This window comes from Conger conger, chromosome 6 (genome assembly GCF_963514075.1).
Source record: "Conger conger chromosome 6, fConCon1.1, whole genome shotgun sequence".
NCBI lineage: Eukaryota > Metazoa > Chordata > Actinopteri > Anguilliformes > Congridae > Conger > Conger conger.
The window spans coordinates 55,658,404-55,677,019 of NC_083765.1; the positions used below are offsets into that span (position 1 = coordinate 55,658,404).

Below are 18,616 nucleotides of genomic sequence, written 5' to 3' on the forward strand. Positions count from 1 at the left end.
TAGTGGCTACAGCCAAAAAACTTAATGACTCAGTTGAAAAAAACAACAACAACGACAACAACATTACCAGTCACTTATTACATGTGAGGAGCAAAAACCAACTGTACTAGATGATGACTTACCTCTGTAAATACAGCTTCATTAATATCTGCCTGGAAGTGGAGCACAGTAAACACTGTGTGAGCAAAGCTCTTTTTAAATCTACATGAACTAAATCTTTGAGGAAAACCAGATGAACCTTGACCCCATGTACTAACCACAAAATTAGATTCTCATGAGAACTATAAAAAAACATGTGGGAAAGAGTCTAACATAATGTCTTGCAAAAATAAAAATAAACCACCACTAAAAATATCTGGGACAATACTAATAATATATCTGGAAACCATGCTTACCTTTTTAAGCCAAGTGAAATGCTTGTAAAAATCAATATCACAGTCCATGCTGAATTCCCATTGTCGCTTTTGCTTTTCCCAAAGTCTGAAGTAAATCTCATTGGCAGATGATCAAGCACTGCACAGCCAGGTCGGATAAAGTGTCAGGCTGTGAGGACAGGGAGGCTCCCCTGTTCTCCAGCTCCCTGTGCGCTCTACTCTCTGTCCTGATGCACAGTAGCAGCAACTGCGAGAACTACCGGCAACTTAGCAATCACTCCTGATTCGGCTCCTAAACCATCCAGTTTAGAGCAGAGAGTGCAAGGCTGAGCAACAAGCTGTAATATATCAGGCTGCAATCTTTGGAACGCAAATCATTACAACAACTCTCTCTGTCGCTCTCCCTATTTATCTCTCTCTCACCTTGTTTTTCCTCTCACTCTCTTCCCCTCTCTCTCTCTCTCTCTCTCTCTCTCTCTCTCTGAACTGCTGTTCTGAACTGAAGGTCTCCACGGCGCTTGGTGCAAGTCCAAACTCAGAAGCCTTTTGGGTGCTTTTGGTGGGAGAAGAAAAACAGTGTGAGATGAGCGCTGCACTCAGGAAGATGAAGCGATTGGGAGTCTGTGGCGAGGGGGTGTGTTCCCGCTGCGCGCTTAAACACCCTCCGGAGAGCGTTCCCTCAGGGTCCTCCTTCCTGCAACTCGGAGAGCATTCCTGAGCATGAACGCACGCCTCCCCTTCCATTTAACGCGAGTTAAAGTGGCAGCAGAACCAAAAGCAGTGCTACACCTGGTGTTCCGGATTACAGATACTCTCCTACAGACGGTGCCAGCTGAAACCTTGCCAACGCTCTTGCCCAGCGCTACTGCTCGAGACGCGAAGTGAATGGGAGCGGGGTGGGTGGGGAGGATGGGGGGGTGTAGAGGGCTGGGTGGCAGCTGGGATCATAGAGGCAGCAGGTCAAGAGAAGGGATTTCTGGGACCTCCCCGTCTCTGCGATCTCTGTGACATTCTCACATCCCGGCTTGCGGGGGCATTTCCTGTTTGAGTCGCATGGGATCGTGGAAATTTAGTGTCTCGAGCTGGGGACCACGAGGAGGGAGCTCTGGAGTGAGCTGACACATATGATCCTGCGCTCCAGTGACAGAGATATATGCACAACAAAAGAAGCCATTAGCACAGGGTATTTATGTCCCCGATTTAATCCAAAGATAATATTTTGTAAGTGAATTTTCACCGCTTTGATGGGGTCAGGCCGGTTAATGTCACGGTAGGGAAATGGGGGAACATGTATTCGGTTGAGCTGAACATAAATTTAAGTATATTAATAAAGACGCCACCGTTGAGGTCTACATGTATATTCAGATGTGAGGTTTGCAAATGTACACAGACTGTATTACCCTGGGTGATGCAATGGCAGCCATTTTGTGCCAGAACACTCACCAGCTAAGGTGAGAGAGATACGATTTTTAGACAATTGTATCAGGGGATGATTAGGCAACCGATTGAAAGAGCCAGGGTTGGGAATTAGCCAGGACACTGGCTAGTGTCATGGCATCTTTATTGACAACAATCGGGCAGCCTGTAGTGTAGTGGTTAAGGTAAATGACTGGGGCACGCAAGGTCAGTGGTTCTAATCCCGGTGTAGCCACAATAAAATCCGTCACAGCTTTTGGGCCCTTGAGCAAGGCCCTTAACCCTGCATTGCTCCAGGGGAGTATTTTCTCCTGCTTAGTCTAATAAACTGTACGTCGCTCTGGATAAGAGCGTCTGCCAAATGCCATTAATGTAATGTAATGTAACAATCAGGACCTTGCTTTAACGTCTCATCCAAAAGATGATGTCTCCTACAGCAGTGTCCTCACTGTACGCTGAGGCATTGCGGCTTACGTGACCATAGGGAAGGTCGCCCCCTACTGGTTCAACAACACCACTCCCAGCAGAAACTTGCTTTTCCCAGGAGGTCTCCCCTCCAAGTACTAACCAAACCCATACCAGCTTAGCTTCAACCACTCAGCAGAAGTCTGGTGCATTGTGCTATGGAAGTGGCTGCGAGTTCTGCTCCCTCATATGCCTACAGACCCAGCATCTGGTCATTACTGCGATCCAGACTGGACACATACTGAAAAAATACATAAATGCACACACATTCACGTACATACACATACACACATGCATACCCACACACAAACAATCACATGCAATCATGCACGTACACCGACCTGCATGCACATAGTAAGCACACCCTCTCATATGCATGCACACTCACTCTTCTCCATACACATGCATGACAAAATACCTACACGTGTACGCACATTCACATGTGCACGCACAGGTATGCAAACACAGATGTACAAGCACAAACGCACCCATGCACACACACAGCCATACATACACACGCAGACACTCCCCACACTCCAGGCTGTACATGAACATTAAACCTGCACCCCTACTATGCTTCCAGAGAAGCATATGAATCTACTTCAAATGAAACGCATTACGCTGAAGGGGCTACATATAGTTGGAAACCTGGGCAGCAGCATCTCCCTCAGCAATACCTCATCCAGGATTTGAACTTATAACCCTCAGGATCAGAGTCTTCTCTTTGACCCGCCACTACTACCCTGCTTCCTCTCATCTGCTCCAGGGAGACACCGTCCATTACTGCTCCATCCATGATCCAGGTGGCCGAGCACATATACTGTACTATACTGTACGTGAAAAATGAGCAACACATGGTCTTTTTTTCGATTTCCTGTCCATGCTGTGGTCTCCTCTCTGAGAAGCACAGCCCTGGTTTTAATTGAGGAGCATGTGTGCCTGCTCCAACATCGTGGTACAAGGCTCTTTTTGTGGTGTGTTGCGTTCACTGGAGACCTCTGGAGTACAGAATGCAGTAAATACCCGTAAACTCACTCCAGCTGTGGATGCACCTCATCGGCAACTCGGCACTGTCAGTGTACTGCTTACTGTACAATGAGGCTCGCTTTTTGTGTTACCCCGCTACATATTCAACCTAGGTCTCACAAACAACAGGTCGATTGCAGCCAACAAGTCGACATTCGTTCCCAGTCACGTTTCCCAAATATTCCTGACAGCAGCCCGTGTCAAGGTGTACACCGAGAGACACAGCACCGCAAATGACAAAACTAAACACATCACGTAAGCTTTTCCTGTAATTATCGTCCCTGTGAGAGAAAGCATCCTTGACAAACAATATGGACGAGTGTTCGGAGCAACTTCGAACTCCCAGCCATCAGCTAAAGCAACAGTGAGCTCTCCACACGCAGAGCTGTTAAATAAGCAACACATTTTCAACCAGTGAGGGCAAATTACAGAATAGAGAGTGCTGGATGAAAAAGCCATATGTGTAATTACATACATCCTGCCTGGGTGTTTACCCCGTGCCTGACATCAAAGACCTGGTGCCGTGAACTAGCACGATCTCAAGCTTTACTGAGGCACGAGCAGCTGTGCATAGAGAGGTCGCTTTCCCTGTCTTTGGTCGCATGCGGTGGGGGCTGCCCCAAAATTAGCCGCAAGCCAATGATGCTCAGTAGTTCTCTGAACTAGCCCTTTGAAGCTGAGATGATTCCGACTTACCTCCATGCACCCAGGGATGGCTCGGGAGCTCTGAGCGATGTTTGGAAAGAGGGAGAGGGAAAAGAGAAGGTGGAGTGACAGAACGGAGGCGGTGGAACAGGATGTTCGGCTCAGCCCCGTTGGAGCCTCGAAGGATTCGGGCTCTGGTTATTTACCACATCCAGCCTTCCCCGCTTGTGGGGAGCCAAAATAAGCTCCAGACTCAGACGGTCAGGGAATACCCACGTGCCTTTTGAGAACCAAAACTACACTTCTTTTTTTTTACGATTAAAATAAGGTTTATCGTTTTCTAAATCCTCTTGTTCCCTCTGACTCTATGTCCTGGTTATCCACTGATTTATTTTAAAGGTTAGATACATTCGAGCTAAAGCCAAGCAAGACCTGAAATCAAGCTGTTTTCAACAGACATGCTCAATTTACTTCACACTTATATTTAAGCATGTTATCCAAACTGAATTGCCAAAGTGATTGAAACATCGGGAACTATTTATACAGGCCTACATTCTTAATGTCTTAATGCAAAAATAAACGTTAAGTGGTGCTTTCAATACTTTCCCCTGAGACAGGCTAAGACAGAATGGGTACCGACACTGGTTTATTGTCTCAGCATAAAAGTAACTTACAAACTCACATTACACAGACCCATTTATTTACTGTATCAACTGCATGTCGCTCTGGATAAGAGTGTCTGCCAAATGCCATTAATGTAATGTAATGTAATGTACTCGGAATCTGAATTGGCAGCACCGTTCTGCACAACTAGCACCAGAACCTTCTCCAGGAGGACTGTAGAGGATTTGTAGTACAAAGATTAATGTAGTCTAAAGATGAAAATGAGCTCATTAGCTAACTCTAGCACATTTACATTGCTGTGGAAGCTGAACATATTGATTAAAGTACACACTCCCTGGTAAATAAACAAAATAAATAAAATAAGTAGCAGAGCACTCACCGTTCCCCTCTCCAGCCACTGCAGGAGGATCTGGGCGGTGTTGTTTGGGAGCTGCCTCCGCAGTGACGCCCTGTCCCCGTCGACGGCCTGCGTCTCCAGGGTGGCCCGCAGCTCCTCGGCCAGCCGCAGCACCTGCTGGGGTCCGGCGTGCAGGCCCCCGCCCAGCTCCGCCGCGGCCTTGGACCCTGTGCCGCAGAGGGACATCTGTAAGGAGAGCGGCGGACGTCTGCCCGCCCGGCTGCTGAGCGTCCGCTCGACTCCCCCGCCGGCTAACCGAACGGTTGCGTCTCGGCGCCGCGGCGAGGGCTAATCACCGGGTCACACGCGCACGGACATCTGGAGGACGTGACGCTGCCACAGAGCCGCCTGGCACAGTGTTTTTATTTCATTGCAACGTGCCGTTTTTAGTTGAGGCAAAAATAGTACGCACAGATCAAAAACCTGTGATTAAATCACCGCTCTCATACTGTATGTTATCCCAGTCATACAGGGCAGGGCAAGAAGTCTCATTAAAATAGTTTCGCCGCTAATGAGGTTGCCTGGAGAGACCTGTTCCTTAGTAAAAACACAGCAGGCGGACATTTTAAGATCAAGTTCAAACTTCACAGGGCACATAAAACGGGGCGTAAAAGTGATATTCCTTGAGACACATTGCAACCAATGTAGTCATTCTTGGATTGCCTCATCCACTTCCTCACTGCCTCACTGCCCAGTTGTGGCCAGCTATTTCTGCTACTGCCTCCTCAGTTCAGTTATGCAAAAACTCTGGTAGGATACTGTAGATGTTAATGTCATGTGACCTAGCAGGTCAAACAGCATTGTGGAACAACAACAAGCTCCGTATAACTGAGTGACAGTTTGTTTCTTTTAGTCCTGAGACCTCGGGGCTTGCAAGCATCTTCAGCCAACAACAAGTGCCTCAGTTGTGCTGACAAATATACATGTAGCTGCTCATTGGCAGAATAAACAAAGGGAATACCACTCCATGTACTGTAGAAAAATATTTTTACAAAACCATGTAAAAAAGCATCTCTTTCTATAGGCTGTTCAAACCCATTTCATTGAAATGTGCTTTGAATCATATTTCAAAACACTTTTCCCTTACTAGATATAAGATTAATGAAAGTGATACTGTGCTTATAACCCTAATGCACAGGGTTATAAACACAATAGAGTGCTGGGTAAATTTGTAAAATACACCACATTCTTTAGAATATGCCTGGGCTTATCTGCTTATCTACAAATAATTTACATTGTGTGATTTATGTACTAAACAGACTCCTGACCTGAAACACAATACAAGTTCTGACAAAGTATTCCCTGAAGCACTTTCCCGTGCCATTATCACTCCCTTCGATTTGAGTCCAAGGCATATTCTCATTCAGAGCTGACAACAACCCTAATTTTACAATGATATTGGGTACAGAGAAATAACAGCCAAGCACATTTTCATTTCAGCAGCAGGTTCAAGAATAACCAGTAGATGGCGCTCAATCAATTTGTATGTGATTCATGCACGGCGGAGACAATTCTATTGAATTCTATTCATTCTGTAATTTTGAAAGGACATTTTTAAATTTCTGAAAATTATGTTCAATTGACAAAGCAAAGTACACTGTAACCATGAATCCTTCTTATCATCCATCCACGTATGCATGAATACATTTAAATATTGTTATGTATTGTATGTTAGTATTTCAAACATAATAAATGAATCAATGATTCAGTGAGAAATTGAGTTTCAAGCACGCTAGTAAAATGCCCATCGGTGCCCAGTCTTGCAGCTCCGAGCAGCACAACAGCACAACAGCAGCAGTAAAATAAAAAAATCCGAATAAATACCTAATAAAGTGCTCAGTGAGCGTACATCAGCTGCTATCACTGCTTTTACCAATTTCACATTGTATGCAGTACTTGAACTTTGACGTGCACTCTGTGTTGAATTGTACATGAAGATTACGCAACACATTGTGGGTGGGACTCAGGTTTAATTAGTGAGTTGAAGTCGCTGCTGTAACATTAACCCTGCTGAGCATTTGGTTTATCTGGTTTTACTTGAACGGCTGTAAACCTGTCAAATGCACATGACAAGAGTCAAGCCTAGAAGAATATATCTTGTGATGTAACTGAAAAGTAATCAGTACTAACTTTGAAGAATTAAACAACCTGCATGTTTCACATGTAAGCGATACACGTCACTGAACAACGGTATCTGATTTGTTTCGTGTTTCAGTTGAGGTACAAACAATATTTTAAACTTGAGATAGCTTAAGGGTATCTATTGCACGGTTACGTAAAGAGTATGCACAAGCACAAGTAGACTGGAAGAACAACGTAGAGGATGAAGGTCAAAGGTCATCATTACCAGCAATGAGGTCATCCATTTGTTCCAGGGCAGCCTCCAGCATGTGGCTTGCATCTGATGCCATGGTGAACAGCTTCTGTGTCTGCTGCTCTAGTTCTCCTAGTCCTGTCAATAGTAATACAGTACAGAAATCTATTTAGTTACAATGTACAAAGCCAGATTGTACACCAAGTGGTGCATGTGTTTGTGCCGTTTCAAATAAATGCTGAAGAGCAGACAACAATGTACAACAATGATAACAGTTAAAATATTGTCACTACAATACTTTTTATTATAGTGATCGACTGTTTATTTACCATTTATTTTGACGGTCACCCTGTTTAAATACAAGTTTCTATCTATAGCCTGTCTTATTATCATAGACATCCTGATATCTAATTTTTTTGTTGTTACATGCTGTTCATTTGGCTTGCACTTACTATGCTGTCCTTGGAAGAGCATGATGAAAAAACATGTCGTTAGGTTAACCGAGAGACAAGCACATATCAGCACATGGTGCATCATGTGAGGGATTGACGTGTCAATGGGATAGAAAGCCCAGGATTTACTGTAGAGCTAAGACACAAAGTGCCAACTTTAGCCAGGAGCTAATGCATATTTTGAAATTATGTTAAAATGACAACGGAACTGATACTGTCACAAGCTACTACTATTGCTGATGTATGTACTGTAATGTGCCATCTTCTCGATGCTTGGTGTTAAATTCCTTCACACATGCTTTCAGTTAAATATTTCCATGGGGCTTGAGAGACTGCCTGTAACATTTAGCATATTATATCACCTTCATTCGTAATTCAGAGATGCCACTGGTTACTACATTCAGTGAGCACATTAGGTATTCATTAGGACTTATTTCTTCGACTTATTGGTCTCCTACTGCTGTAGCCTATCCACTTAGAGGTTTGATCCGTTGTGTGTTCAGTGATGCTCTTCTGCATACCACTGTTGTAGTGTGTGGTTATTTGAATTACTGTCACTTTCCTGTCAGCTTCGATCAGTCTGGCCCTTCTCTTCCTTTCTCACTAACAATGCGCTTCTGCCTGCAGAACTGCTGCTCACTGGATGTTTTTTGTTTTTCGCACAATTCTCTGCATAATGTTGTGTATGAAAATTTCTGAGATACTCACCACCCTGTCTGGCACCAACAATAATGCCATGGCCAAAGTCACATTTCTTCCCTATTCTGACATTTGGTCCAAAAAAAGCTGAACCTCTTCACCATGTCTTCATGCTTTTATGTATTTAGTTGCTGCCACATGATATTAAATAAATATTTGCATTAACAACCTGGTATACAGGTCTACCTAATAAAGTGCTCACTGAGTGTATAACCTCAACCTTGTGGAAATTAGCAGCAGATCTCTCTGCTTTAAAGAGAATCTCGTACAATTAAGAAAATGTGGGGGCTCTGATCATTTCTGCCTAAGGCTCTGATAATCTGTGTATAACCATTCTCTCGGGATCAGAACTCTTCAGAACCGAGCAAGACATCTGCTGCTTCTCATGAAATTATACAGTGGAACAATGGCTGCCGTCATTTCTGGTCGGAATTAACAGAGATGACAATCCAGTGTGTCTAATGACATGGCTGTGTACAACCCTGATATAAAAAGGCAACATTACTACTGAATGAGTCCTAATTATATAGCGTTAGCTTGATACCGGTAATTGTAATGGTACCATTTAGGGCTACAGATAGCTCTTCGTTTTAAAAGACAGGAACTGGCCATTAACAAACCACATTGTAAGATTGTAATCAAAGTTCTGATAATAGACTCCAAGTTAAAGTTTAGTTAAATACCACAATCAGTACACCCTGGTACGGAGAAGCAATGGCATACAGAATATATCCTTACTCTCCAGGTAAGACCAATGCCCTCTATACCAAAATAGAGTAGTTGTAAAGCTATGCTCTGACACATCTTTCAGTGTGGACAGACTTTATACATTTCTTAAGACAGAAATGTTTCTAGTAGTAACGCAAATATATACAATGAATATATAGGATTTTTAACAGAATCAATATATTGAATACAATTAATATATGTCCCCCCAGAATTGGTGGACTGTGTATGAAAAGGGCCGTACTACCTACATCCTACTGACCAGGCAACAGTTAGTGACTTTAAAAGGATGAGTAAATTAAGCCAAAACAGGTTTCAAATTAGACAGCATATCTGTCAAGCTTCACAGAGACAATAGCTGCACTTTAAAATAATGTTAAATGTCAAACAACTTCTTCTTACTCTTACTTACCCTAAATCACAAATAAGAGTGAGGTGTACAGAGGTGTGGGGGCGACATCCTGATGCAACGTCTTATAAGCTTTCATTCTGGTTACTCAGGGAAAGTCCCACAGAGTCACATGGTGGAGACGTCAAATATTCAGGACACATTAGGATATAAATACCCTTAAATTAAAGCTGAATGTCTACACTTTAACGTCATATTTATCGTTTCATTTCAAATTCAATGTGCTGAAGTACAGAGATAAAATAACAAACAATTCTGCCACCATACGGATTATGTATACACACTGAACTACTGCAGTTTTCTAAAATATGTGGAGCCTCTTCTGTTCTAAGTAATGTAAGTAAGTATGTCTTCATGGGAAAGGGCACCACACCTACTTTCTGTGATTAATTTATCTTTGCACAGGGACAAAAGTGTCTTGTCAAACCTGTTCTACAAAAACACATCCTACCTCATGTACGTTTATTTCAACAGTGTGCTTTGGAAAGAACAACTTCAGTACTCAGGTCATTCCATTTACATCATTACTCAACAAAAGCTCAAAAGTCCAGAAAAAGTACAGAACAATCAATGATGGAGCATATCAAAGCCCCCTAGGACACCAGCCAGCATGTGAACAAATGTGCTTCCTCTAGCACACTGCACACAATCTTCACAAAAACATATGTTTTAGAAACTATTTTATTAGTACAGCACCAACATTACAAAAGTGGGTAAATGCCAACAGGTTGGATTGCACAGCGTTCATCTAAGTTCTAGCACCCAGTTTCCGTCAGACAAACTGGTCACTCAGACAACTGGTCAAACTGGTCACAGGTCACGTAAACAAAATGGCACCGGTCAGCTACTCACAGATTTTCTTTCCATTGAGATAAATTCCTGTGCTCACCTCTGAATTACGTGTGCAGGAGAAGCATAAGACAGTACCTGCAGAAAGTCCAAGCTTCAACAGATGCACACAAGGCAGGTCCAGAGCAATCTGTGATAGAACAACTGAGGGCATCATATTCAACTCCAAGGGCCACGTAAAAGTTTAATGTGCTTAACTGCTTTCAAAGAACCACAATTGGGGTCTAAATTCAGTTCCCAGTGCATTATATTGCACTGTGGTACAAACGCTGTGGCTTTAAGCCACAACACTCCAAAATCCTCAAACACCAACTCAAGCAATTTATTTTCACAATGAAAGGGCATGCCACAAACTAATTTTAGCTGCAAATCCACACAAGTGTGAACAAACATGAACTTTATTTTTGTTTCTTGAGGTCATTCAAGGAATTGTTTTGTCTGTCAGAGAACCCAGCATTTTATTTTGGAGTTTCAAATTGAAAGAAAACATTCTTTACATGGAATTATCACATCCATGCCCTAAATACAGTATTTGCTATTTCAGTTTGGTTAAAGATGATGACCTTTTTCATAAATATTCAATGCTAAGTAGTACTAATAAAAGCTATCGTTTATGATGTTCCCCCAAGCCAATCCAATGTACTGCCATAACTCAGTCATGACATCATCATCATCTTTACCATCACCATCACCATCATCATCATCATCATTATTATTATTATTATTATTATTGTTATTATTATTAGTAGTAGTAGTAGTAGTAGTAGTAGTAGTAGTAGTAGTATAAGATAAATATGTATGATTAAGGAACAAAATATGCTACCACGCCTTGTTTTATTCATAATATACTCATGTCCATTGGTAATTAATATATTGGCACATAATTAATAAAAGATGTTTGTCTTGGTGAGATACATGTATATGTTTTTGAGGCTATAAAAATGTAATAATATCAAGGGCTGAATATGAATATGAATATGAAAACATAAGTTTGAAATTAAATATTTTACAGGCCTTGGTTTGGGATCCACTCATGATATAGAAATGGTCTGAACAAAATCTGCTTTGGCACACAATTTAAAATGTGTTCTTCAAGTAACCAACGTGGCGTTATTTCACTTACTGGATAAAAAAAGACCTGAGGGTAGGATACAATGTGATGGCTGTTGACTTCCCCTCCTGGCGGTAAGATTGTACATTTGCATATGTTCTGTCGTAAAAAGTCAATGGGGACGTATAATAACCATTCACTTTGTTTTTAAGTTGGGAAGTGCCAGACAGGACTGGACCACAGGCCGAACCAGCTTGTTTTTTTCCTGTCTAGGATGCACTCTCATTCATTGTGGGACATCATGAACTATAGAAACTCCTTCAAACAAATTACTAAATATGTATATTATTCACTCAAAAAAACCTTTGTTTTAAGTTTTTTTTGCATTTGCCGAATGCCTCAAAAGACAGGAGGTTACATAGGTTTATCTCCACAAATTACTTTTAAGCAAACTCATGTATTGCTATATTAGTAATGATAAGGGGGAAGTCATGCATTGAGTGAATGAGGTTTTAGCAGCCAATGATTTAACGAATGCTAAAGTTATGCTGTGAACAGGTAATACAATTTGTTGAACTTTTAAATGGAGTAGTCAAATACTGGGCTTACTATTGTTTCCAACCAGGAAAAATAATATGACACGGATCAAAATAACGTGATCCTTTCAGTTAGCTCCACAGCATAGTAAAATCTGGTCATATGACCTGCTCAAGTGTTGCTGCAACCTTGAGTTTGCTATTCTGTCAACACTGGTTGACTTCCCAACACTGTCAGTGTTAGCAACACAACATGTCAGCATCAACAGAGCTGATTGTAATCACTCTGGAAAGGGGACGCTATCTGGCACTGTAACTGCTGCATCAGCAATCAAGCTGAATCAGATTTAAAAATGTACAGGGCAAACGGTGAGTCAGTGCTACCAAATGCAGGGATTGCTGCAGATGTCCCCAGATCACAAGCCGTGATGTTCATTTGAAGCCCTTAGTCCAAATGGAAGTAGTCATTAAAATGCCTCATCCTGAACTGGAAATGCTGAGCAGGGAACACAGGGACTGGCAGAGATGTGCAAGTTCTTGTTCTGGTAGTGAAAACATCTAAATCACAGGGTGCATTCTGGCCATCTCCACAGAACTTTCCTTTTCTGAATGCCTGAAGGAAGAGCTGTGCGAAATTAACTTTATCCCAAATTGCAATATGCAGTGTAAAGTCTTCTTGAGACAGCATTGCTATTCTCTTACAGGTATATTATTTCTCAAATTAGCTGGAATCCAGTTCCTATCAGTCAAAATAGAAGAAGACACATACTGTTGACAATAATCCTAGTTTATTTATATGGCCTGATCTGACATTTCTACATTTTGGAAAAAATAAAACACTTGGAACAGTAATGTTACAGTACAGTGTAACATGGTACATCATGTCTGCACAGTGACATGGAAAATGATCACTTATGGCACTAGAATTGAGGTGTCCTCTCCATTGGAAGATTGGGCCAGCCCCCCCCATGCTCTTTATTTAGGCTTGTGAACTGGCTAGTAATTCATCCCATAGCATCAAACACAGAAGCATTACATGCCATGCATGTGACGTACCATACAAAAAGCCCCTATATGCTTACATGCCGACAACCAAACCATTTACCTCTCAACCCCACACACCAGTTATAGCTCGTTCCTGAACAGTAATGTTCAAACACTGCCTGAAAACACTCTGCTCCGTACACCTACATTGGACATTGTGGCCAGTTGGCCCAAACAGTGATCACATATCGTCCTTTTGGGCTGAGCCCAGGTGTTAAGACCTGTTCTAGGGTCATGCCGCAACAGGGTAAAGGATAGGGAAATGGAGTGTAGAATGTGGAGTGGGAACGAACACTGCATGTGGACCAAGAGCTCCGGTCCTATCGGCCTAATCAAAACTAAATAATCCTTGACTAATCTTTGAAGGTTTACTGGGTAGGGAGTGCCGTGTAGCCTACACCCAACAGAGATCAGATGTCCACCCAGGATCGCCTTCAGAAATAATAAAGGAAAAATAATAAACCAAAATACCAAATAGTGTCCTGATGAAAGGATTCAATCCAGCTGGAAACACTCTAAATAACACGAGTCACTGTATGGCAAGCAGAGAAGCAAAGGAAAGTCAAAGTTGGGGTGGGTGAACAGGGTCAATCAAGAGTGATGGGGCAAACAAAAGAAAAAGGTCTAGACAAGAATCCAAGACAAAAAGGATGATCAAAATCCAAAAGGGGCGAGGCAAGAATCAGGGTAGAATAAGACGAGGCAATGGTCATACACAAAATTGAATCGGTAACCAAATCAAAAGAGCTATAGTCAACAGTTGAGAGTCAAACAAAAATATGGTCATACATACACAAGTAAAAGAACTAATGAATAATTCATAAATCATGCACACAATGGTTTGCAGAGCTAGCCTACAGCAATATAAACAGCGGCTTTTTCAAAAAGAACTTGAAACGGAAATTGACAATTATGGCAAACCATAATTAACGTGCAGAGCGAAGATACACGCATATAAACAAAAGATTATGACAGAGTACCCCGCCCCTTAAGACAAAACCATAAATCTAGGTTTTAAGAATGTTAACAAGAGAGTGTATCAGCTAAAACATAGTCTGTCCCCTTCTTGATCAATATGGTTATATTATACCTTTTTACCATTAATGATCATCTCATGAGACGGTGATTGCTATTGCACATGCGTTGGATGAACACAAGGGGGTTATGGTCAGTATATACGGTGATGGGGGCTGAGCTAGATCCAATATACACTTCAAAATGTTGTAAAGCCAATAATAGTGCTGTAATTGGGTTGATGACGATTCAACTTTTTGAATAAATAATAAAAATGCATGGGATGATCGATGCCATTGTCCTTGAGTGAAACTGTACCAATGCCAGTGTTGCTGCCATTGACCTCCAACTTAAAAGGTTTCTCCAAATTAGGGGCAGGCAGAACAGGAGCAGAACACAATACATTTTTGACAAAGGTATTAACCTTTAGTCAAATTAACATGTAGTCGGTACAGAAGTGGAATGTTCCATCTGGCTTGGGCACCAGTAAGCAGGGAGAACACCAAGGGTTGGAACCGGGAACAGTGAGACCATTCTCCACTAAGTACTCAGCTTTGCTGTGCATAATGGAATGCTTCACAAGATTAATGCGATAAGTGTTTCAAAGCTGGACATGCAGATATAAGGTGTGTGATTTTGTGACAGTAGAAAAGGGTTTCTCTCAGCAATGAAAATATGTTTTTGTGTCTGAGCACAAATTCGTTGCACTCACTTAATGATACATTTTTTTAAATCCTCCATAAGCATCAACTCTTTCAGTTGCTTGAAAGACATAATTTCATTAGCCGAACACTACTTATCAAAAAGAGTGCTTTTGAAACTTTTGTCGGTAAGCTTCAGGGATCAGCTCATAAGCACGCGACACAGTTGTGAATGTGTTCACTTTATCATAATCCAAACTTTCCTCCAGTGACAAGGTGGGTACACACCTCCTGCGCTTTACTGACTAACTTGCATTGTAATAATATAGACCAGACAATGCAAAGTGATAGCGATGTGCTTGAAAATAGGGAAGTATTTGTCCACTTCATCATTCTCCCTAAATAGAGGTACTAAACAAATGTATCGACTCGCATCAAAATCAATCAAGCTCACCAATGCGGTGCCTTGTGAAGGTACTTGGGGTGCCTGCACATCACTGGAGATGAGGCTGCAGGAAAAACAACCTATTGCGGCATAGGAGAGGGCTTCCAGTCTTTCACGCACAGCTCCCTTAACTTCACCACCCATTCAGTCTCTATGTTCAATAATGACAATAATAATTTGCCAGACCACACAAATGTAATTTTACATTGTATCTCCACATTCTGGGTAGTGATATAACATAATTGGTTGACATTTTAGTTTTAATATAAGGGTTTCGATTGTGTCTCTTCTAGATTTGATTCGATCTAAATTCTTCTTTTTCTATTTTTGCCATTGATATGTTGCCAAAAGCAGGCAGGACATTTGTACAGTAATGCAAGGTTTTAGAGTTATTCTGATTTTGAATGAACTCCGCTGTTATTTATAAGGAATGTAATTATGTAATTTATTTGTATATTTTATCCATAAATAATAGTCATCATCATCATCATCATTATTATCATGATCGCTTTAGACAATCATTGGCGATATCTCTTGATATTTGATATTACCGGTTATCGTAACAGCCCTACTGGACAGTGACAGGAAGGACCCTGTGTATGTGTGTGAGGTGGATGAGGCCCACCTCCAGCTCTGGAAGTGGGTTATGGTACTCCAGGGGTCCCTGCTTGCCCCAGACTCCAGCCAGCAGTTGCTGCACCAACCTGAAAGGAAATGTCCACTTTAAAACACTATGCAACAACCTAAGTGTACGTTTAATTAAATTAACCAGTGTAAATTTACTATAAACTTATAAGCCTAAGGCAAATGGTTAGTTTGTCCACAAAGACTAATTCCTGCCATTATCAGATCCATAGTCTGCATCCTGCAAATCCTAGACATGTCCACTTTTCACAGTTAGTAGCTGTGAACACTGAGAACCATGCGAGCTTCAACAAACATTCTGTTCAAGCTGTTTTTCTTTTGGTTTTTCTTGAACAACAGTCTACAATTATCACACTGCCTTCTTCACTCTGGCCACATGGCCAAAGATGCAAGCTCCAAATTTGGTTCTACTTCCTGCATACAGTAACACTGGCAGGAGAGAATACTGCAGTAGGCTACAATCTTCATATGATTTAAATCAACTGTGCTCATTTTGTATACAGATTATGCATTTCTCTGCATGGAGATATGGTTGCCAGGGCTTAGAATTACAGGGTTCTGCCTGAAGATAATACAATTAGGGGCATTTAGAACTTTCATATCCTAAAATAAAGTCAGTTTTACAGGAGTTTGATAAGTCATACAGTAAAAAGATGAAGCCAAGAGCATTCCAGTGTGTATAACTCATTATAAACGATCCCTATTCTGACCTCCACGTGTGCAATTCCACAGGTCGAAACGCAATGCAACTGTTGATGCACCTCCCCCGTGAACATCCACCTGTGTGCCACGCAATCTAGCATACTTGTCAAATGCTCAAAAAGTGAGCATGCTGTGCATAACTTACAAACGCTAGAAATCAATAGCAATATATACAGACTGGACTGAATACTATTTAAGAAAACAAGACGCATTTAAACTATAGGATTAGAAATTATATCTAGTCAAATAACCAGAAGACACCGTCGTGACAGGTGACAATAGTATTAGGCTAAAGTGAGGCATTATGCATTATAAACAAAGTAGCATTATGGTCATAAATTACAATATATTTCAGATCATATTACAGAACTAGTCAATCTAAATTTTCACTTACCTTATGATTAAAATTCGTGTTTACTGTTTCCCAGTTATCCAGTTGTGAAATGCCAGAAGAAACTAGCATCGATTTTAAACTCAAACGGATTTATTTACTTCCAAGCGCACACTCTCTCACGGCGTTTGGACACTTCGCTGTATGAGAGTCATTGCGGGGTAGGATACTGTCGCCATACTCCAATTCTTAAATCTTCCAATCACCTGTCATGTGATTCCAGAGGCGTGCCAGGGTGTACTCTGAGCACTGTATTCGCTTCTTCCATTATAGAACTGTACCGCGTTCACATCCAGGAAATGCCACGATCTAGTGTAATTCGCCAGGTTGAATAAAACAGAATTAAGAAAAATAGTAGAATTCCATCAATTCTCACAAGAAAATGTCATTATATTAGAAAGCAAATTTAACTGCACATCAACCATTACTGTTTTGTTTAAAATTATAATAGTCTATGATGTGTATTATAATACATTATGTGGTTTGCACTATGTAACCTAGATCGGGTACTGTTTCATTTCGATAGAATTGCGATGCGCGTAGGTGAACTGACAAATTGACAGGCTTGCGGAAAAGGCGCAGTGCCATCTGGCGAAAGTCGGTTGCAATACGGTACTATTACTATCAATGTGTAGTTTTTTAGTATTTATGTTAATATTTTACTCATTTTATTTTTATTTTATTTCCACATATATTGCATATACAAAAGCTGTGAACAGATCTGTAGCTGTATAACTTCTTTTTTAATGTTTAGTTAATAAAGAGCCTGAATTTATTTTTTTATGTTCTTGGGCCTCTACCAAGCATGGGCAGTGAGAGCTGTATCTGTTTCTGGATTTCAGACAAACTTCTGCTCTTAATTATTTAATTAGCCCAATCACATCCATGATCTGTCATTTTTAGCCACATTCCGTGATATAAACAGCAGCTAATAAATGTACTTGTATTGTAGCATTTTATTGTGGTCTAATTTAAGAGTGAAACAGTCATGGTGCATATGGCTAATTGGCTGACTGAGCCAGGGTAACTGGTGGCAGCAGAATCATGCATACCCATCCCTGGCCTAGACAATCACCAACATGTATTTCTACTTGTGGATCAGGGATGGGCAATTTATAATCCAAGATGACCATGTTAGGTGGCAGTGTCGAATGTTGCATGGTGTGTCACTGGGGCTTTGACATCTTATACTAAAGTCCTGTATAAGAAAAGTATAATAATAATTCAAATTAACCGGTGCTATAAGGTTAGCATGTGGATTTGGCACCGTCCAATAGGCAGGTAGACATTTTAACAAAACTTTGGGAGGGAATCAAACGGGCATTGCTTTTATGTATGGGCAGGAACAGTACATAATCAACAGGTAGGGGAGATTAGGGTCTGTTGTGACAGGGTCTATTGTTTCCCAATGTGTTTTTGCCCAATCAGAAACAAGCTAGCCTGCTGCAAATCATGTTGTACACCCCCATAAACGTCCTCTTTCACCTCGGATTTCAATGAACCAGTTTGGTGTCAATATCATGCTCAGAAAACATTGTTTACGAAGCAACCCCATGTCACAACAGACCCCGAAATCCCCTATAAAACAGGAAGACAGGCATACCATGGTGTCCTTAGAGACACAAGGAGGGAGGACAGATAAACAGGAAAATAAATAACAGGAAGAGCATGATAAATGTTTAAATTGATATTGTAAATTGTTCTTTTTATTATAATCTTGCTACTGTAATATTTTGATATTCTGTGTTGAC

The 18,616-nt window shown here is 41.2% G+C and overlaps 1 protein-coding gene across 2 annotated transcripts in view; it reads right to left on the bottom strand.

Annotated features, from left to right (window-relative positions):
* Positions 1-17,039, bottom strand: part of ppfibp2a (PPFIA binding protein 2a) — a 47,286-nt gene extending 30,247 nt beyond the window's left edge. Inside the window, exons 1-4 of one of the 2 annotated variants that reach the window (XM_061245330.1) lie at positions 16,869-17,039; positions 15,753-15,831; positions 7,295-7,399; positions 4,930-5,114 (exon numbers count right to left, since the gene is read on the bottom strand). In XM_061245330.1, coding sequence (XP_061101314.1) covers positions 4,930-5,114; positions 7,295-7,358 — 249 coding nt within the window. In that variant the 5' untranslated portion in view covers positions 7,359-7,399; positions 15,753-15,831; positions 16,869-17,039. Of the gene's footprint in view, positions 1-395; positions 951-4,929; positions 5,115-7,294; positions 7,400-15,752; positions 15,832-16,868 lie in introns of those variants that run through there. The other variant, XM_061245331.1, reaches the window with a different exon arrangement.
* Positions 17,040-18,616: the final 1,577 nt, after the last annotated feature.